Source organism: Rhamphochromis longiceps, linkage group LG22 (genome assembly GCF_057381845.1).
Source record: "Rhamphochromis longiceps isolate RC_006_pf linkage group LG22, R_longiceps_female_GT1.1, whole genome shotgun sequence".
Lineage (NCBI taxonomy): Eukaryota > Metazoa > Chordata > Actinopteri > Cichliformes > Cichlidae > Rhamphochromis > Rhamphochromis longiceps.
In genome coordinates this window covers 19,518,942-19,541,271 of record NC_140577.1, presented here as the reverse complement: position 1 = coordinate 19,541,271, position 22,330 = coordinate 19,518,942, and the positions used below count along the sequence as shown (strand labels likewise).

General features: G+C 39.8%; 1 protein-coding gene across 1 annotated transcript in view; it reads left to right on the top strand.

The window, feature by feature from the left end:
- elp2 (elongator acetyltransferase complex subunit 2) overlaps nucleotides 1-22,330 on the top strand; it is a 34,835-nt gene that overhangs the window by 6,000 nt on the left and 6,505 nt on the right. Inside the window, exons 8-18 of the mRNA XM_085395842.1 lie at nucleotides 2,239-2,385; nucleotides 2,640-2,735; nucleotides 3,372-3,472; nucleotides 9,892-10,023; nucleotides 10,509-10,658; nucleotides 12,699-12,890; nucleotides 13,097-13,166; nucleotides 13,314-13,409; nucleotides 15,902-15,959; nucleotides 16,902-16,974; nucleotides 20,674-20,866. Of these exons, the coding sequence (XP_085251968.1) occupies nucleotides 2,239-2,385; nucleotides 2,640-2,735; nucleotides 3,372-3,472; nucleotides 9,892-10,023; nucleotides 10,509-10,658; nucleotides 12,699-12,890; nucleotides 13,097-13,166; nucleotides 13,314-13,409; nucleotides 15,902-15,959; nucleotides 16,902-16,974; nucleotides 20,674-20,866 (1,308 nt within the window). The remainder of the gene's footprint in view (nucleotides 1-2,238; nucleotides 2,386-2,639; nucleotides 2,736-3,371; nucleotides 3,473-9,891; nucleotides 10,024-10,508; nucleotides 10,659-12,698; nucleotides 12,891-13,096; nucleotides 13,167-13,313; nucleotides 13,410-15,901; nucleotides 15,960-16,901; nucleotides 16,975-20,673; nucleotides 20,867-22,330) is intronic.

Below are 22,330 nucleotides of genomic sequence, written 5' to 3'. Positions count from 1 at the left end.
TTCTCCTCGCAGACCCAGAAAATGTCTAAAGCATGCATGTGGTTTCCATCTTTCCATGCCAAAGTCCAGCCTCACCATCCACTGCATTCAGACTATTTTGATAGCACCCGGTAATGCATGGATCCAATCCAGGCTCTACTAATTGTGTAACCCTCTTCAAGGGCACTTCATTACTGCACTGTTCTGACTGTGTAAAAGCTATTTCATCTCCTTAACCAACCCTCTTCACCAGTGTCTCCTTCCTACTCACAGTCTATGACCTACTCGGTGCTGCCAAGCTACGAGCCAAAAAAGAGAGAGAATGAAGTTTGTTTATATGAAGTATTCTCACAGGAATGACAAAAACCCTCTCTCTGCTGCGAGGGTAGTTAAATAAATCAGTCTGTTCTTTTATGATTCGACAGATGGCAAATTGGAGCAGTAGAGGAGCAGTTTATCATAGCTGTACAATATTGGGGTTCAGAACATGATTTCTAGTTTTGTATTTCTCTCTTTTAATCTGTTTTTTTTTCACTAGGTTTAATTATACGTTACTTTAAAATCAGCTTGACATCTGTCATGCACTAAAAGCTTTGTAGAAAGAAGTCTCACTTGAAAGGCTTTTAATATGTTTGCTATTTTTCCTCATAATTAAATGGTCAGAAAACATGGCCGTGTTGGCCTTTTCGCAGACTGTGCAGAAACTGCAAGATTAAGATAGTGAAAGTATCATAAATTAAAAGTCAAAGTTAAAAATGACTTTGATGCCCAGTTCTCGTTTTAAAAACACTGTTGCATAAGAAGTAGTCACCACTGCGCGTCGTTTCGGCACAGTTTGAGGCGAGTAGCAAAACAAATCATGGCTGTCGTTATCATTAGTGTCATTATGCTATGATTGACAAACTATAATGGCTTCATCCTTCTTATCCCAGCATTCTGGAGGCCTTTGGTGGTAGCAACACAGGACTTTTTTTTTTTGTTATATCTGTTTATCTTGGCAGAGATAAAAATGGAACGGTGGTTACTGCACTAAAACTAAAACACCAGTGTGAGAGACGGGCACACTCAGGAATAGTGGCATGTGCTTTGTTTGCCACTTGTCGGCGCGTATTTGACCCGCATACCTGTGTTCTGACTGGCTACATCACACTCAGCAGCAATCTTCTCCTAACTAACAGATAACTGATCAAAGTGAAATTAAACATCTAGCTGAGGCTTTAATGCTCATTACAAGGCTGAAAACTAAGGCTCAGTATTTAATTGTCCCACGTGGCTCGGCTTTGACCACTTTAAGCACGATGAGCTCTGCTTGAAACTGAGTGCTGAAGCACGCTGACTTCTGTTAGAAATCAGTGGAAGTTTTATTCAAAGGTGCTATAAATAATGATTTTAAATTTATGATGAATCAAATGACTGTCTGTGGGAAATTAGCCTACACTCTGCATAACTTTATATATTTTGTTTTAGCCACCAACAAGCTTCTGGCATAATTCTGACTGGATATTTGCCACTCTTCTGCCAAATATCCGCATTTTAACCATCTAGTTGTTGTTTTGCAGTGAAGTTGAAGAATTTGAAGGTATTTTTCCAACTTTGTTATTCCATCTCATTCATTCCATCCAGAGCATGATGCTACCACCACCATGCTTTCCAGTTCATGAAGGGGTTGAGCCTTGATGGTTCATGGGTTGCTTCTAACCAACTTCGTCTTATTTGAGGGTAACAGTTTGGGTCTTCTTCCAGACCTTGGCAAAGTTTTGACATGCCCAGATAAGTTGTACAGTTCTATAAACTGGTGATTGTGGAATCTGCAGCTGTTTAGAAAAGCTTCTGAAAGAGACTTGTCTAAGCCCTGACCTCAACCCTATTGAAAATCTGTGGACTACGCTTAAAAGCCGGGTCTGTGGACACCAATCTCAAATAATTTTAAATTTGTACACCCAGTTCTTGTTATTTAAAGTCACGGAAGATGTACAATTATTCCACACAGAACAGTACAAAGAAGTGATGAGGTTTTCAACACGTTCAAGTATACTAATGTGTCTGATCTCTCTATGGTTTTTTGGACTGTCATTGCTTCTGTTCGCACCAAAACAATACCACTATATTTCATAATACCACACATTTCATTGAAGGACATGATCTGATTAAATAAAACGATGCAAAGTGAGGATAGATTCTGCAATAGAATATTTTAAGAGCCGACACAAAATAACTTTGTAGTGAAGGTTTTTGGGTTTTTAACTCTCACTCATTCAGGTGGGGAGCTGTTATTAGCCAGCTGTTCGCAGGACTCTCTCATCAGAGTGTGGAGGCTGTGTGCCAAGTCTGGCACAGACACCCATGCAGAGGACAATCACAGCATCATCAAAATGAAAGAGGACATTTTTGAAGTGAAGGAGAGAGGTGAGTGGGCCACCCAGGCTTGATTATAAAAGGGGCGCTAATTAGCCAAATGAAGAGAGAAGGTTTTTGAAGGTTTAATGGCACATGATGGTTACAGACCTGTATGTATGTTTATACATAATTGTTTTTTTGTGTGTGGAATTTTTCAAATTTCATGCAGTTGTTCTCGTAATCAGACACTATTTCCTGTGGAGGTTTTTTTGTTGTTGTTTTTAAGCTGTTTTTTTTAGGCTTCATTTGTGTTCTTTCTACAGATAAGTCCTCGGTGTATGCTGTGTCCCTTGAAACGGTGCTGGCAGGCCATGAGAACTGGGTGTATGGGGTTCACTGGCAGCCTCCTCTCTATCAAGGTACCTTGATTAAAACCTGGGAGGAAATGCCTGCTATGACGCCCATTTTTGGGCATGCACTTGCATAAATTTGCCAGTAGGTCATTGCTACAATCTATTAGTTAGTCAAAAACACAATCAGACCATTTATTATAGATTCAGAGAAAAAAACATTTCAATCACTTACTCAATTTCCACAGCTGGTGGAAGTAAATGAATTGGCTTGGACACAAGAGGCATGTTTTTTTCCCCTTTTGTCTTTCAGTCTTGGCTTACAAAAGCCAGCGAGAGACTGTGACATTTTAAAAGGAAAAAGAAAAATCTTGTCTTGTTCTTGGTGTTTGTTGTAAATAGAGAGCAGTCAGTTTGAAAAGAGCAAAACATGTTCATCAGTACTCCTTGAGTTTTTGTGCTGCACTAAAAGTAAAGAGGTCGCTGAGATGATTAAAATAAGTAGTTAAAAAAAAACATGCTATGAAAATTTGACTGTTCAAATAATTTGCACATGCGGCCGAGAACAAAGGATGTTGGGAGTAGGATGTACTTCAGCTGAAACGTGATAAAGATGGAGAAGCACTGGCCTAATGATCAACTGTTAAGCAATTTTTTGATCTCCATGCTTTTCCTGAAAATAGATCTCTTTATCTCCTCCTGCAGGTGGCGAGCTGCAACAGCGTCTCTGTTTGCTCTCCGCCTCTATGGACAAAACCATGATCCTCTGGGCTCCTGAGGAGGGTTCTGGAGTGTGGATAGAGAAGGTCAGTGTTGTGCATGCAGGTCCACAGAGCCTACACACATATACAATAAGTGAATTCAGTCATTCTTGATAGTCAGCACAGGGTTTGTTCACACATCCACGGAGACTCGCACACCCACCTCCTCAGTCTATTTTGGCCAGTTTTCCTTTCAGTTGCTTGTGACATGATCTGGAGCCTGAATCCCCCCACCCCCCACCCTGCACCCTCCGCCCACAGTATCCCTTCTCCTGCTGTCAGTGCCCTTGCGTCAGTTTCCACTCTCCCTGACATTGAAGTGTCAGGAATAGAAGTGATAGACAGTGATGAAGAGGCGCTGAGCCCAGCACTGTGAGTTTAGCAAAGCCGGTGTTGTCCTCCCCCCATCCTCCCTTCTATTACTTACTCACACTGAGCCCCCCTTTTTTAACAGCCCATTCCCTAACACATCCAACAAGAGATGGAGAGGCTGCTGGTGGAAGATGTGCCATAGCCTCTGACTGCAGCACCTTTCCTATTTTTTTTTTTTAATCATCAGTCTTTCTTTTTGACTCTTTACACCCACCTTTCATAATGTTCTCCTCCCTTTCTTTTTCTATCCCCTTCTGACATCATCTCTGGCCTCCTTTTCTTCCTCCCCCCTCCACCTCGTGTCTTTGGTGCCCAAACAGCTGCTGTTGTGCTAGAATGAGACTAAATTTAACTCAAGTGTGGATGGCAAAGAAAAAACAGTTCTCTGCCCATCTGCCCCACAGCTTTTTCTTTTTTTGTGCAAAGCCTATTCTCATGTGGTTCAGGGCTACCTCAGAGTACCTTCCTTCATACCTGACACTTACTGCATAGGCGTCTGATACAAACTACTGCCAAAGATATGCTCGGACGCAGAGGCATCCCAGAATGGTGGACCAAAAATGCTCTCACACACACATCGCACTCATCCAGTTGAACAGAAGTGGCTGACCTCGTCATGGCAGGCACCTCGGCTGTGATCACATTCTGCAGTAATGAATAAAATTCCACACTTGATCAGTTGCATTTTTGCACCTTTGATCTCATCGTCCACATTCAGAGCGACGAGCAACAAAGACTACAGAAAGGAGAAAATTCTAAAAGTCTAGAATCCGACAAAGGGACGATGATTACGACCTGAAGCGAGCATTGATGTCACAAATTCTTCCCAGTATGATTAGACAAAGCAGTCAGAGGGGAAAGAATAAGCAGCGATGGGCGTCAAGTTTAGTGCAGCCAATCTCCCTCCATAGCCAGATTTTTTTCTCTTGATACCAAGAATAAAGAAATAACCCCCATACCTGAAATAAGCTTTTTGCTGAATGTAAGAGTGCATAGCATACGAGTCTCTTCCTCTCTTTGCTCTCCCCTCCATTTCTTTTTGAAATTCAAACCCTTTGAACTGACAGTTTCCCCTGCCTGCAGACGCTTTGTCACTTACACCAGAAACACACAGGTACAACAATGACACCTTGAATTGAATTAAACTCAATTTATATAATGATATGTTTTTGGGAATTAAAGGCATTTGAGTGTTTTCTCTACCCTCACAAAGGTTTTCTTTTTTGAGACTAGCATTTTTTTGGGGGGGGTCCCACAGAGCTAAATGACCAGCCATGTGTGCCTTAATTAGCTGTTTTTTACAAAGAAGCGCTCCACTTCTTTACGCTGATTAGAGTAATTGGTGAGATTTAATGGAGAGCAGGGCTAGCAGTGGGATGGTTGGGGCCCACCGCTGCGTAAAGCACATCTCACTAACGAGGAACACTGGTAATTAACATCTTCAACTGACCACAGTGGGCCACCACAACACCTAGAGGGATTATCAGTTTGTGTGTGCGTGTGTGTCTGAAGATAACCTTTTATTTAGACCTTGGCGTATGTATCCTCCTCAGGGTACACTTAGTCGCATGGCAGATCACAGAAAGCAACAAAGTCCAAAGAGAGTTCTGTTTTATAGATGACGCTACAAGTAGTTCATTTCATGCAAAGTGAGTCTGTAGTTAAAAAAAAATCAGCAAGTCAACCGTGTCAGTAATGCAAAACATGTGATTTTTATTATTTTCTTTTTGCAAAAATCTTGAGCTACATGCCATTTCTTTATATTTTTTCCAAGGACCCAGACTTTCTTGTAAGTTTTTAAAGAGGTCTTGAGCAATAGTTCTTCGAGGTTTGTACATGACCATTTTCATAGGAATGTGTTTGTTTTAAGTTTATGATAAGCTACCTAATGTTGACCTACGAATCATTCAGGCACAAAAAGGGCACCTAATTCGAGAAATGAACCACACATGACAAACAACGCAGCAAACAACCATTTTTAACTTGCATCTTTAGACCCTTTATTACTAGCAGTCTGTCACAAAAGCACATATTCTGCCGTTACGTTAGTTGGAAAATACCAAAGGAAGAAATAAAGCAAAGACCTGATGGAGGCATTTGGAATTTCTGCATCGTCTTTGTGTCTGCTCTTCACTGAAGACTCATCAGAAATGGTCTCAGTGGAAAGGTGGCTGTCAAGGTTTAGGTGTGGCATTAGAAAGGAGGTACAATAGTGAGTATCTACAGCCATGCTTTTCATGGTTTGGAGCTGCATTTCACCAGCATGATCCATATTGCAACACGATCAGGCTGCGCTGAAGAACAAACCAAATATTAATTTTAAAGTTCGTTAAAATGGTCGTTTGTTCCTTACGTACTGTTTTTCCATGTAGTTTTGTATGTTTCATGAAATCACTGCAGCCATTTCCCATCATTCTTGAGCAAAATTAAGAAACGATAGGCGGCCCAAGACTTTTGCACACTACTGCGTTACTGAAAATTGAAAACCTGAAGAAGTTGCATTGGGTTCTGAGATGTATATCAGTTTTCTCTAAAAATTAAAGACATTAGTTTCTGTTGCTGTTAACATTATGTGTACACAAGCGTTAAAGTACTAAAAAAGTGTTTTTAAAAAGAATTAACAAAGACAAAACCAAATCATAAACACAAAAAGCTAAAAAAAAATATTCTTTTACACGAAAACATTTTTATCTGTACTTCCTAATGAACCACTTTCAAGTTGAAAATGAATTGCCAAATAATATTTCAAGTAATAACCCACACGTGACAGTCTGAACTCAGTTAAACACCCTGCAAACTTTATACTGAGAGCACTGTAATAAATAGGCGGCCCTTTTCTGTTACAAATAGTGTACACGTCATTGATTCATTCTTATTCTGTCAGATCTTTTCTGAGGCAAGCACAAATATTCCCACACTGTAGATTATGCTAAATGTCTGCCAAGATAATTAAGAGAAGTCCATTTTTGCATATATCATGGAAATAATCATTCACTATATCTTTTATTATATTTTACACGCATTGTATTTTTTTACAGGACTGAGAAAAACCGAAAAGCCGCTCTCACCATCTTTCAGTGTTGCTCCAAAAAAAAAAAAAAAATGTGGGTTTTAATACCTGTGCTTCATGCTGAATGGGTTTTCTCAGTATGGCTAAGCTCTCTCTCTCTGAGAATGATATATACCTCCCCATTTTTACCGTCCTTGTTCTATTACTCCCAAATACTCCCGCTACCCACTGTCCAGCGATAAGGCACACCACACATCCATATTGTTCCTGCTCTCGTAAACAAGACAGATGACGGCTTTTTGCCTCTGCGAGTTTTTACATGATTTACGGCTGCCCCTTGTGTGCAGAATTTTAAAATCAATCTGCTTAATGTTGCATCCCGTTCTCTCTCAATCTCGGCATCTATGTTTCTTCCAGGCGGTCTCTCTTTCCTCTCTCTTACTCTGTCTCTTTCTAGATGGCTGGAAGATTGTGCCATTCAAAGTAAAGGCATGCCTTTATCGCTGCCATTAGTTCCGCTGTGTTTCAGCCTGCATACGGGCATTATTTTGAAGGTCACTGTTGACCAGTATATGCAGGCGAGAACGTAGGATGATTGAGATCCTCAGTTTACTTCCACATACAGTACACTGCCGTAGCTAAATTATGTATGTTCTGCTGATACTGTGTTTTTGCGTAGCCTCTTAAGGTCTTTGTTTGATACACATTGTTCACTGTGTGTTCTGCAGTTTGCCTCAGGTCACTGGTGACAATAAACTACCCTTTTTAAAAAAAAAACAAAACAAAGGTTACTGACCAAGCTGTACAATAGGGGAAAAAGTGTGAATTTAGCAATTCTCAAATTTCCTCATAGCCAGTACATATATCATTTTAAGGCATGGGCTAATTAAAGATGGAAGAGATACCTGGATACAGAACACAGTGCTGCTGAGGGAGCAGCGTAACACTCGAGGTTTGGTTTGACTGCTATCGATTTGAATAGATCTCCCCTTTGGGCCCAGTTTGCCTCCAAGGCCTCAAGGCCCAATAAAGCTTTTAATTGTTTGAATTCTTCATGGCAGTGAGAAGTTAACCTGGTCTGCAATATGCCCGCTGTCCTTGAAGTGTAGTTGAAGGATGAAGGTAGTTCTGGTTGCATCACTTGACAGCTCATGGTTAAAACGGCTCCCTGTGGCCTGAATACTCTGATTAATTTCTGCATTGTTTTTAAGTTATTTCTGTCGCGTAATCCCACATTGAATTGTACTGGTTATATAAGCAACAGCACAATACTAATATTGTCGTCTATTTCAGGATGTAATTTAAATTTTCTTTGGGTATTAATTTCAATGAATGGTTGAATTAATCCAGAATCCAGTGCAGTTTATCTTTGGAACTAAAGCAAAGCTTTATAGTCTGTATTCTTGTTGCCATCTAGTTCTTGTGGAATATAAATTTTTTGTTGTTGCAGTTCTCCTTTAACTTCTTATATCAAACTTGATTTATGTATTTCGCTTCTTTTCTCTTCTTGCCTTAGAATAAACTTTAAAGAAACTTAAAGTGAGTTCGGATGACCTCATAGGTTTAAACAGTGAATTTTCATTTGTTTGGGTAATTGGTAACTGCACTTAAATCAAAATGGGTTTTCTGTTACAGGCAGCGATTTGAATCCACAAAATTCAATACAAAACTGTCTGTATGCACAAAGGCAAGGTGCACATGATTGGACAGGTGATGAAAATCCTAAAGGAGTCAGTCGTTTTTCTGGCCATGATTACTGGTAATTTTAAAATTGGATGTCTTTTGTACTGCGAGCTCACACCACATGGAGGGTTTAGTCTCTATATAGCATGATGTACGGGTCACGAGCTCTCAACCAAATCCAATTTATGCAAATCTCTCAGTGTTTTTAAGCTCAAACATTTTTCATCATTATTTGTTTAATGTGATACGCTGGGCTGCAATTGCATTCATTATGTATTAGACAAATGTATTTGTTTGGAGGGGGGCAGAGTTTATTCAACTCAATTTTTATTATTTTAATTTTTAATTTCTTATTATTATTCAATGAGACTAATAAGTCTCATTTTACATAATTTCTCATCTGGCTTGCTGGCTTAATTTGTTAGGTTTTTATTTTTTTCCTGCTTCTGTCTGCTATTACGGAGTCTGTTAGTTAATAAGTCTTAGAGGGAGACTGAGAAGAGCTTTGACAATCCTAACTTCTCCCTCCCTCAACCTGTTTTGCATAAACCTCAGCGTGTAGGCTTACATAGAACCAAGAGGAGACACATGAGCTTTATGCACTACTGCATGTGAGATTGTTATATGCAGCAGGATCCTTTCTTTACGCCGCTGCTATTTCTCTGTATGTGACACTTAATGCACGTTAATGTCAGCGATGATTGTTGAGTCAAGTTTACTTATATAGAAATCTACTATACATCTTAAATAATCAAATAACATAAAAGCATGGGACAAATTGACATAGTTTAAGAAAGGAAACATAAGATGAGCAACCCTCACACACAAAAGGCTCGCAGCTCATTCTGATTTAAAAGCCAAAGAATACAAAAGGGTCCAGATGTGAAGAGGCAGTTTGGCAGCCACATTTTGTGAGTAGAGCAACTGCAAAGGCCTGATCTCCTCCATGCTTTAATCTGGACCTCTGTACAGATAGGAGCATTTGCAGACCTCTGTGATATGTTGAAAGATCAGAGAGCCAAGAAGGCCCCAACCCATATAATGCCTTAAAAGCGAATAATAAAATCTTGACTTTTATTTTGAACTCACAGGCAACCAGTATAGGGACACTGAGATAATGTGGGAGATATGTGGGGTCTCAATTGCACGTGCCAGTTGATAACCACGCAGCAGTGCTTTGGAGCAGCTGCAGTCGGCTAAGCAGTGACACACTGACACATGAATAAAGCTTATTACAGTAGTCGAGTCGAAACAGAGGAGTGGCTTCACTTTTGTGAGTAGACTGAGATAAAAAGAAGCTAGTTTTAGCATTACTTCTAGGTTCCTCACAAAGTTTTTTTTTTAAATAATGCATCCCAATAAGTTTGCCCTCAGTTATTTTCTTTTCCTTTCCCGCCAGGTGCGTGTTGGGGAGGTTGGTGGTAACACTTTAGGCTTCTACGGCTGCCAGATGAGTGCAGACGGCTCCATGATTCTAGCTCATGCTTTTCACGGTGCACTACATCTCTGGTGCAAGGACCTAGACAAAGAGGTGAGAGCCATAGATGTGGTTTTTATACTCAAACTTTCAAGTCAATGTCCTTTACTTAGTTGCATCTTAACGTTTTTTTCCCCCATTATTTCCAGAAGAAGTATACATCGTTTTTATGTTGAAGCAGAGTGGCAGTTCAATTTGAAATAAGATTCACTGTTTGTGCATTTCCCCTCGGCTTCACTGTGAGAGTGTATTTGAGTGTAATTAGTCACACCAGGTTTCCTGCCTGCCACTCAGTATGACTGGCTTAGCATTTGTCTTTGTTGCTTGTCCCTGAAATTGAATAAATGTCTCAAGGCCCAATGATTTAATTCTGAGACAACTGGGTTTACATTTATACCCAGTTGGAACTTACATTTACAGTTCAACACAAACCTGAGGTTGTGTTTTAAAATAAATTTGCCTCTGAGACAGGAACATGTACCACTGATATAGCTGTTAATGTCTAAAACCAGCTGAGCAGTTAGGATCCTTTCTTCCAGGGAGAGTGGAGACCTGGAGTTGTGATATCAGGTCACTTTAATGCAGTTCAGGACCTGAGCTGGGATCCTGAGGGTGAGTTCATCCTCAGTGTGGGCTCTGACCAGACCACCAGGCTATTTACTCCATGGAGGACACAAGAGAGCAAAAAGGTAAAAACAGATGCAAAATTAGCAGCATTGAATCATAACAACAGCAGTTACAGTGACCTTTCCGTCTCACTATATGGCTTTAGAGATATGATACCATGAAAATGTGTTTGAGGTATATTAGTTATTTCTTTTTTTCTCGCTGCTCAACAAAAATTCAAGCTTCGTTTAGCATAAACCCTACAATCCGTGCCGTGTCGAACATGCACACATTCAGTGTTTCCCTGAAATAATCCAACAGCAGCCAATCCTTCAATCTCAGTTCCAGAAATCATTCGTTTCTGAAAGCTTGACCGAAAAGTTATGTCTTCTACTTAGATTTAAAAATGGTCAGCTGATACTTGTCTGAGGTGTTTTGGTCTTGTACCGGCATATCTACCACATTTGCCGGTACAAGACCATATAAGGCTTTAAACAGAAACAGCACCACTTTTTAACTCTGTAATGCACAAGGAGGCAGTGCAAGGCTCTCTTGGTTCTTGGTTTTTTATTTTTGGACTCATTGAAAAGGGGTAAAAGATGATTGACTAACTCCAGTGTATCACAGCAGTCCAGTTTAGATGTAACAAAACATGCACAACATCCACAGTATTTTTTTTGTCTCTCAGATGTCAAATTTGTGTTAAAGATTATCCCAAGGTTCTTAACTTGTGTTGAACCACATGATTAATGACTTACTACTTCTCAGGCCCCAGTCACACAGGCCTAGAGACCAGTGGGAGGTCTTACATTTCAGGGAATGGTACTTTATACAGGAATGCTATGGGGAATGTGTGTACTCTGCACACTTTTTCAAGTTTCACTCCAGCTCAGAGAAAAAATGGCAAGTGTGCGCAAGCCAGAGTCTTCCATGCAAACAAGGGGCAACTGCAGCAGTCTGCTTGCCATCAAAGTAATCACAGGAATGATTTCATCCAGTATCTGGCAGCGATTAGATGTTAACAGGAGTTGCTGACCATGACTGTGTGACTTTAGAATTAAATAAAATTGCCAAATGGTAATCTTTGTCTAGTGATTTGGATACATGTTAAATCTCACATTGTCATGAAATAAAACCGTTCTGATTTCTACGTGTATCCTCATTCAGTGGCAAGATTAAAGAAATAGGTGCCCAGTTATTAACAGTACAGTAATATTTCACAGTTTAATTATACTTTGCTCGCTCTATATGATGAATGCTTGGGATACACTGATAATAGAAAACATACCCATCAAAAGTTCATATTCCTTACAGTAAATTCAGATTTAATTAAGATTTAGAATTTTAGTTAAAAAACGACTACTTGTGGCCGCACTGCATTTATTTTTTTTCATCATTTAATATATGAACCATATTTCATGCACTTGTATTTAATGAATATCGTTGCCATTCAAATGATTTGCTTCGTCTTGGCTCGTCCTAACAGTTGCTACTTAGCGTGTTGTTCTTTTTTGGCGTAGGCCGTTTGCCTACGCCAAAATATATATGCAGGTTCTAGTGTATTATTCTTTCCATTTTTTTAAAATGTCTTTAGGCTATATCTAATTTAGTTTCAACACTATATATATTCTAAGATGACTCAGCTGGGACTGAAACCAATATTGCAGTGGGGTAATATATTAAAGTAAAAGATTACACTTCTAAATTGCCAATATAGTCATCCACCTAGCATTTTAGAAGCAGGGCAAGACATACCAGTTTAGCATTCAGTTGGGGTAGAAACATTTGTAGTCACGCTTCCTGCTTCCACTACATTATTCAAGTTGCCAGTTTGGATTATTGCCACAATACCACCTGATTCTAGTGCCAAATGAAATCTAGTTATCACAATGGAGGCTTCCATCGTCCCCTGTGAGAACACTTTGAATCTTAAGCTGGAAATGTTTCACTTGCACGAGAGAATCAATGGTGTATTTGGCGTCGTTTCAAAGGCCTGGGTTTTGGGCCAAGAAAATAAATCCCCAAACATCAGAGATCTATCGAAAAGGGAGGCACTGCCCAACGCGACCAAATGAACAGAGCCACGTGTTCAGCATATGTTTTTGTGGCTGTCATCACTGCAGGTCACGTGGCATGAAATCTCTCGGCCGCAGATCCATGGATACGACATGCAGTGTCTGGCCATGATCGGGAGGTTTCAGTTTGTGTCTGGAGCTGATGAGAAGGTCCTGAGAGTATTTCAAGCACCTCGTAACTTTGTGGAGAACTTTGCTAATATATCTGGGACTTCAAAAGAAACTCTGTTAACATCCTGTGTAAGTGTTCAGCTAAATGTGTATCTAAAGAATATTTGATTTTATTCTGAAGGTATATTATTCCCATTGGTGGAAATGTTTGGAATTAAATCTTACGAAAGCTTTATTCTCTGAAAAGTACTTAATGGACTGTTCAGTCCCCTTAAAAAGCCTTTGCAGTCTCTAACACATCAATATACCTTCTGCGTTTGTTTCAACTATGTCAGGACTCTGCCGACCTCCCAGAAGGAGCCAGCACACCTGCCCTCGGGCTGTCCAACAAGGCTGTATTTCAGGGTAAAATAAAAAAATTACACCGCAGTTTTGTTTGATGATTTCCATCAAAAATCAATTTCGCTTCACTCTGTAGTTTGAGAAAGCTTATTCATATGCGGGTTTGTTCATCGCTTTTGCATAATGTAACAGTATAATTTCAATTTCCAGGTGACCTTGTGCCGAAAAACAAAGAAGAGGGGGAGCAGTTCAACAGGGTATCTGACCAATACCAGGAGTCTTACTTCCACCCACTCAACCTGACAGGTACTGCTGCATGATCTACACTTTCAAGTATTTTTACAGATGACCTAGTCTCACTTAAAATGTGGTAAACCTCTCTGATAAATAATTTTGAAGCCAAAAGGGCATCCCTGTTTCCCTCTCGAGTCTAAAAGCCTGAGTCATACTCGTCATTTAAGAGTTTGAGAGATATGCCTATTGCTGGTTGCTCTTATAAGAGCCGATGATATGCAGTTAGTTAGAGCTTTATTTATAGAGTCCACTGTGTTTTCTCTTGGGGAGGTGGGCTGCTGAAGGCTGATGGTATCACAGCAGGAGAAAGTTTGGAAAAAGAAGAGCGGTCTGGAGCCAGTAATGCAAGCAGAAGCAACAAGAAAATAAATTAATAAAGACAGGAGCCAGAAAAAAAGTTTGAAAACTGATCATTTAAAAACAGAGAAGGTTTAAAACGGTCACCGAGGAAAAGGAAAACTAGGGGAACAAAAGAGAAGGTAATTGTAGGAAACAGGCAAATGGGAATTGAACGAGAGTCAAATGAAAAGAAAGTAGTGCAGCCTTTTAAAACCCCTGGGCTAGAGGGTGTCAAGGGCTGTCATCAGCATGATTGAAGCCACTCCTTAATCTGCAATGCTAATTAGAAAGCGGGTTTATGTGATTGCAAAGTTTAAGTATTGATGACCCCGGGCTATGTCGGGAGCAACCAAGTGTGGAGACCGCTGTTAACAATGCATTTTTACTTGTTTGATTGGGTTCTGCGGGCAAGGAGAGAAATGAATAATCAGGCTAAAAGGGGAGCCCATGTCTGATAGCAAAAACGCAAAAAGTGCAGCTATCGACTACATGCCTCAGAAAGGGAAACTGAACTTGTGCAGATCCGGTGATGTGAGGGAAAGAGTTGGGCATCATTTAATCCCCCATGAACACCAGCAAATGTTAAGAAACACACAGTAGAAAGAAACAGGTTGTTATTGCAAAATAATGTGTTGCTTTTAGGGTGATGGGTTTTATTTCTCAGGATTTCATGCAATTAAATGTAAACATGCGAATGTGAGACATTGTCTTGAGCTGATTATCATGTTCTTAGTGTTTCTCCTTTTCAGTCTGTATCATAAACCTTTTTGAAAGGGGATAGTCACACACTTCTGTCATAGTTACAGCCTAACCACAAACCCTTCTGAAACACTACACCCTAACCTAATGTGCACCAGAGCTCCTTCAGTACGAGACTGCTGCATCCTCGATGCATGTCCTTCCTCCCTGCAGCTGTCAGACTGTACAATCAGAACTGCTCCCAACAAACATAGATGTTTACATCAGCGCTGTAGCAACTTCTACTGTTATAACTGCGCATTACTTTTCTCAGCTTGTATATACACTAACTTATTGGACGTGACATGTCTACTTTTTAATGCACAGGTACAATACACAATCTGCACTTTTCTAATTATTCTAAATATTCTTAAGTATTTAAACATCTTTCAGTATCCTGCCCTGTTTGCACACTATCTGTACGCTAATAAACAGCTTGAGTCTAGGTTGAATTTAGACTAAAGCTTAGTTTTAGTCTAAATTCCAATTTTCTGAGAGCATTTGAGTGTGCCTACCTAATGTCTGAAAGTGCAGCCTGTTCACAAGTTAAGAAAACAAAATTTGGCAAGAGCAGGAGACACCTGTTTCCAGTCTCCCTCTCCCCCAAAGAACTCCTTTGAATTCTAAAAAATATATTATAATTTTATTTTCTGCAAATAGTATAAAATCTTAGGATCAGATTTTTTTTCTTATGCTCAACAAAATTTCTGGTGAAGTGTTAACAAACTGAATAACCAACTTGTTATTCTGATTTCTGCAGTTTAAAAGTCTTTGAGTTTCTTACATATCTGCAGCATCGGACATCAACAGAATCAAAAAACATTGCCACTCATTTATTCACACCACATCTGGAAGCTGTTTAAATACCTTCAGAAATTATCCCTGACTTTGAGACGGGATCGATCAGGATCTGAAAGCAAATGATGATGTGTGCTTAGTCACAGTTTGTAATCTACAGTCTCGTAATCGTCTTATTCAGTCTACTAAACTCTGGAGCGTGTGTGTTTACATGCCTGTAACTATCAAAGCAGCTATTAACACGTAGCTGTGTCCCAGTGTAGCTACTGAGTGTGGTACATTATGTTCCGCAAATACTAGTGATGTTGTTTCTGAAAGGGCTTTACTAAACCCCCTTATAATCCTTTATGGTCTTTCTTTGCTCTTTAATTTGTGTGGATTCCAGATACACATTTAAATTCAGATTATAACAGTCATTCCTTGTTTATTCAGCTGATTGTTGATTATTTTTGAACAACTAAGATTTCAGGGCATTACAAATAACAGCAAACTATTTGTATTGTGTGTGTGTGTGTGTGTGTGTGTGTGTGTGTGTGTGTGTGTGTGTGTGTGTGTGTGTGTGTGTGTGTGTGTGTGTGTGTGTGTGTGTGTGTGTGTGTGTGTGTGTGTGTGTGTGTGTGTGTGTGCAGAGCCACCACCAGAGGATCATCTTCTCCAGAACACACTTTGGCCTGAGGTCCAGAAACTGTGAGTATCTAAATCTTACATGTATTTTCTGTTACCTGCTGTAAGTGAAATGCTGACATACTTATTGATATATTTGTGTCTATAAAGACATCAGTGTTTCCTTGTGTCTTCTATTGAAAAGTTTCTACTCTATCTGAAAATAATAGATTTCCCTACATAGACTTCTTTGTTACCCCCTCACCTCTGCACCCACAACTCCAGCGGCATATTCATCAGTCAGAATCCAGCTACTCGGCTTCCCATGAGCCACTTCTCCAGATTGAATATATTGCCACACTTTGGCCAATGTTAAATCCATTTACCGGTCATTCCACCATAAACATGACAGACGACACGGCCATTTATTTGAGGTGCGAACACTGTGTGTGTTGAAAAGCATTTTTCTACCTTCATTTGGCTTCATCCCTTGAATCATTTAGTGCAGAATAGAAACATTAAAATGAGTAAGTGACTAAATTATTTTTTGTGGCATAAATAATCCTCTCCCTGTTGTGGCCAAATTGCTGCAGTGTTTGAAAGCTGGCTGGTAGAGGCTGGAAATTCTTTCCACTGAGTTGCAGACTGCAGTTTGAGCTTGTTGGCATTTTAAAACAACCAGGTGATGGCAAGCTAAAAGCAATTAGGCCGTGAGTGATTAGCTAGAGCATCATCATTGTTCATCTGTGTCAGCAGGAGAAGGACTAGTCATCACAGATCAGTATTTTAATTTCACACTCTAATTATTTACCTGTCAGCAAGTGGCGACGGCTCGAGCCTGGAAGCTTGTTGGAGTGACACTCTGGAATAAAAGAATATTTAATTTACTGTCACACTGGGAGCTCTTCCTCTGTTCTGCCTCACCATGCATCCCTTCCCTGTCTGTCTGTAACATATATCTGTCCTTCTGCACAGTCAGAGTGGCTGTTCATGGTTAACCTCTGTATGATTGTCCCCTGTCCACAGGTACGGGCACGGCTTTGAGATGTTCTGTCTTGCGTCTGACAGCAGCAGAACAGTGGTGGCATCTGCATGCAAGGTCAGTTTGATAAGCTCCAGGCCGGACTGCATGTCACAGTCAGCCCTGCAATTGCAGTCGAAAGTTTAATTACAGTCATCATACAAATGATTGCCAAGGCAATATCAGGCTTTCAATGCTTTCTTTGACCTTTTATGGGGCTCAATGATTGGGCAAAACCCACAGTTAGGAATAAAAAGATTGCCGCCCCAATACATACAGAATCACAATTATACATGGAAGACACTTAATATATTTCCAGTTTAATATTTGAATACTCTTATAAGCACAGTTTCACAGAGTCCTGTGAAAAACCAAGTACAACCATCATTCAGTAGCTTGTAGAACCACCTTAACAGCAATAACTCGAAATAATCGTTTTCTGTGTGACGTCGCCTTGTTCTTTTTAGAGAGAAGAGGCAGCCTCAGTCTTCTTCTAATTGTGCTGTCATAACATGGCAACTGAGGTCTGTAGAGTCTGAGATATAGCTCTAAAGTGTTTTTGTTTGTTTGTTTTAAATATAATTTCTCTGAGCATTGTGTGGTTTGACCTTGGGACATCCACTGGTGGAATTGTGTTCACACATACCCAAATGCTCCAGACCAGCAAACTGCCAAGACTCACACCTGCTGATGATCAATTAATCGCATGCATTTGATCAGCAACATCTGGCTGCTGCTTACCCTCTTAATTCCTTTGGAAGCATCGAGGTATACTTTGACTTTCACATGGCTGTAAGCACAGTCCACACACTTGTAAATAAGTTTGAGGACAGGACTTGAGGACAGGACTTTGGCTGTTTTACTTATTCCACAACCACATTTAATGTGTGTTTGGGCTCAGTGACCTTTTGAAGCACCCACTGTGTTCAAGCTTCAGCTGTCAGGCTGATGGTTTGAAGTTATGTTGAAGATTTCTGAGGTAGTTTGCCTTAATTACTACAACCACGTATGCCAGTCCCACAGATTCTATTGCCCAGCACTATGATACCTTTACTTCACTAGATTTATTTGTCCAGTTATGTAAATTTGTGCATTTTCGTTGCTTAAGAGATTTTTTTCATTTACCCAAATGGGTTTTATTAGATTCCCCTCAATAACCATGTAAATTTTAATTGATTTTCTTTTTTAATAGATTCAATTAGTTCAACACTAATCATCGGGTCATTAGATCTTTAGATGAAAAACCTTCAAAGCAAAAACCAGATGTAAAAATAAAAACCTATATGCTAATAAATGTACACATCTGACAGAACCATCTAACTAACCTTTACCACTTCATTTGACTATTTTCTTACAATAAATGTAAATAAAGCCAATCCCCAATTATGCGCACACCAAGCAGTAGTGCGTCATTTTTACTTTATTTACTCAAATGTATCTGAATTATTCAGAGAAAAGGCTGAATTATGTCGTTCTTTTTAACCACTCTTCACCATAAGCCCATAATTTCCTGTATACAAAGTTTGTGACAAAGTGACCCAAATGTGCTTTAAATACAGTTAATTTTTATTTTCATCACTCTGTGCACGTATATCTCAAAACTTCTGGACTGCTGCTGCTCTTGTTGCTTTGTGGGTCTTTTTAACGCTCTGCTTGGCAAATCAGACTGCAGATTGGTTCTACTTGGTTTGCTTTCCAGTCCGTATGTTGATTTATTTTCCTCTAGGTCCCAATATTTTCTAAAATCCCAGGCTGACCTGACAATACTTGTAGCCAAACAACTTAATTTTGGTCTCATCTGATCATAACACTTTCCTTCAGAGGTTTTATTTCTTCGTCCATGTGGTCAGCTACAAGCATTAGCATTAGCTACGAGCCAGGTCCTTCTTTATTGGACAGCAGCCTGTCCTTACGTAGCCATGTAAGACTCACTTGAGAGTAGACAGCAATGTCCAGCAGCTTCCAGTTTATGCAGGCCTGTACCTTTGTGGTGTCTGGATTGTTTCTGACCACCCAAACCAACTTCCTTATAACTGAGGGTGTTTTCAGATCTTGTGCAGCTGTTTGAACAGATCATCTTGAATTATGCAGAAAGAGACATTACTAACTTGTCTAAATCTGTGATCCTCTTTCTCGGATCCTCACTGAGATCCTTGAACGTTAACATTTTACTGTGTGAGCTGTGAAACCCTTTATGTTTGCACAAATAAATTACCAGCTGTAGTTAATCACGGATACTTCATAGACCATTAAGAGGCACTACGTTAAGATATTCTCTTAATTTCAGCAACACCAGATTTATTTCTATGTGGGTGAATGTATATTTTTGATCCAGTATTTATTAAATGGAATCCCTTTACTCTTCAAGATATATTTTGTGCAAAACATCAGACTCAGACAGAATTATTAAGCCCCTGTGAAATTGAAGGTTTTTGTCAAAAATGTTCAGTGTTTTTTTCTTTTCAACAGACCGTGGGATTTTCAACATAGTATTTCTAGACTTTTTTAAAAAAGTTTTCTTTAGAAAGCATAAATCATTTTTGTTTGCACACAATAACAGAATTATTTCAGGAAAAAAAACGAGATTATCAGGGTCTATATTATTAGACCCCCTGAAAAACGGACCTCTTTGAGTCAAAGCAGAAACCACTGCTGTGCAATGGTGTACTTTAACTTTGTAATGCTCAAAGCTTCTAAAAATCAAGTTCAAACTGAGAGTTATCTTCCAATTTACACACTATAAAAACTTCAGTGAGAGTTTGATCAGTTACTTGAGAAAGCATCATGCCCAAAACAAAATCAATCAGTTTAGATGTGATAAAAAGATTTGTTGATGCTCACAAAGCAGAGATGGATATGCAAAGTTATCACAGCATTTCCAAGTGTTAAGATCTGGAGTGAGAAGTATCATCACAGAGTACCACACAGTACAGAACAAATTTGGCAGAGGGTAGGAAGCAAAAGGTTTGAAAGACTCTGGAAAGAAAACAAGTGTGAGTCTAAAGACACCAGAACAACTGCTAAGATATCATTGAATGACTTAGCCAGGTCAGGAACTGTGGTCTCAAAGAAGACAACCACTAGATCCCTGCACTGGAATGAAGTGTGAGGTTGCATACCAAGGAAACTTCTGCAGATGAGACAGCTTGAATCTAGACTAAAGTAAGAAAGAACGACCTGCAGAAAGTTTATGCGTACTGGAAACGAGAGCTCTTTGGCCACAGAGGCACTGTTTATGTTTGAAAGAAGAAGAGAAAGGTGTACAACCCAAACCCCCGTCCTCACAGTGAAACACGGAGGTGGATGTATTATGGGGATGCTATAATATGTAAAGATTTTGAAAGACAACCTCAAGTAGTTGGCAGCAAAACTGGGTCTGGGTTGTCTCTTTGTCTTTTAACACAACAACCACCTAAAACATACGTCGCTCCTGGTGAAGAACTACCTCCATAAGACCAAAGTAAATGTTACTGAGTGGCCTGCAAGAAGCCCCAACTTGAATTCCACTGAAAACCTGTAAGGTGCACCGAAGACCAAAGTCCATGCCAGAAGACCATCAAATCTGGAGGAGCTTGAGAAAATGATACAGAACTGACTGTTAGCATCAGGGGTGCTAATTGTTTTGATCGTGGTAGTTTTTGTTTTTTGTGAAATAATCTTGTTTCATTGTGGAACACTTCAACTGTGGAAGTAGCTTATAAAGTAGACACAGGTGCTTTTATAAAGCATTGTGTGTTTTATGTCTGACAATGAACTGACCCCTTACTATCTTTCCAGGCATCCAAAGCTGAGCATGCAGCAGTGCTGCTGTGGAGTACAACCACATGGCGTCAGCTGCAGGTTCTTCCATGTCACACCCTCACGGTTACCCAAATGGCCTTTTCACCTGATGCACAGCTCCTGTTGGCTGTTTCCCGAGATCGCACTTGGTCTTTATGGAGAAGGAATCTCCCCACACCTGAAAGTCCAGGTGAGAAATGAGGACAACACAGACTAATAAGGAAGTCTGTTTTACAGGGTTATTAGTGTTTGGTCTTCAGGATTAGATTTTCAAATGCAGCGTGACTCAGGATGAGACGTTAGTTCCTCATAATGCTTTGTAAATAAATTCAGTTTAATTAAAAAATGTGCTTGAGTGAATATTAAGAAAAAACGACAATGCCGGAGCCCTTCTGGCACATGGAATTGCTCCCCTAATTCCAAATAATTAAAATAAGGTAAACCCACAGAGCAGATTTCCTCCAAATTGAATTTCGAGTCAAGCTGGCCTTACTGGAAGGACTCCCCTCATTAATACTATGAAGAGCCAAACAAGTGATGCACTGAATGAATCGAGTCCAAAATGGATTTAATATAGGAAAGATTTGAAACTGACCAGACTGACCAAAATGAACGATTGGTGCTTACTTCCCTCCTTCAAGGCTTATAATTCCACATTTGTAGGTAGAGCAGTGATTTGAAACAGGCTTTCAAATGGGTAATTACCATGCAGAATACATCAAATCCTCTGCGGTGGATTGCAGAGATCTCATCAAATCTATGCTCTCTGGGATGAAGCTTGAAAAGAAAATTCTGAAGTAACACTTTGAATAAATACAGACATAAAGCACGATGCAGTAGCCTTTGCATGCGCTGATAAAGACAAACCACAATGATATTTATAGTTTCGTGTTAAACTGGGATTTGTGATATTGGGGGTAGCGCTCTGTGGGGCTCTGATCTGTGAAATTGTAGAGAAGTAAATGAGAAAACACTGAAGGTACATGAACGGTTTGTGAATATAAAGAGGCCTCTGTGTGTTTGCCAACTTCAGCTAAAGCCACAAAAACTGTCTTTCCCACTTCCAGTGGTGTTTGTGGGTCAGTGTAGGTGCTAAAATGTTTAAAAAGTGTGATCTTCAGATTGTGTGCTGTGTGCAAAAAGCCAGTTTAACCCATAAAGAGGATACTTTGATGCTTCCTTGCGGTAGGTGTGAGATTTGTTTACGCACTTTGAGAGCTGGTGTCTTGCACTAAAAATGTGATGGTTGGCAAATCCTGTCATTAGACAGGATTTGCCAACCATCACTCACTGATGGTGACTCACTGAAAACTATTAAATATTAAACTATTAAGAGCAAATTTAAGAGTGTATACACTGCTGAAAGTGGAGATAATGAGGTTAAATATCCCCCAATTACCTTGAAGAGTAGTCATGCTGCGGTCAGCTACAGATGAAATTGGCCCAATTTAACCCAGCAAATATCAGCTGAAAAGTCTCAGTTTTAGCGCTCTCTCAGTCATTTTGTCAATTTCTTTTGACCTTTACCCTCCTTTGTGACTTAACTCAGTGGTTTTGACATGGTCAGAGAAATAGATTTGTCTCTCTAAGGTCAACACTGTCAGGATTCACATTGGGTGAGAGCTTTCTGAGTGAGAAATCGTCTCTGGACTCA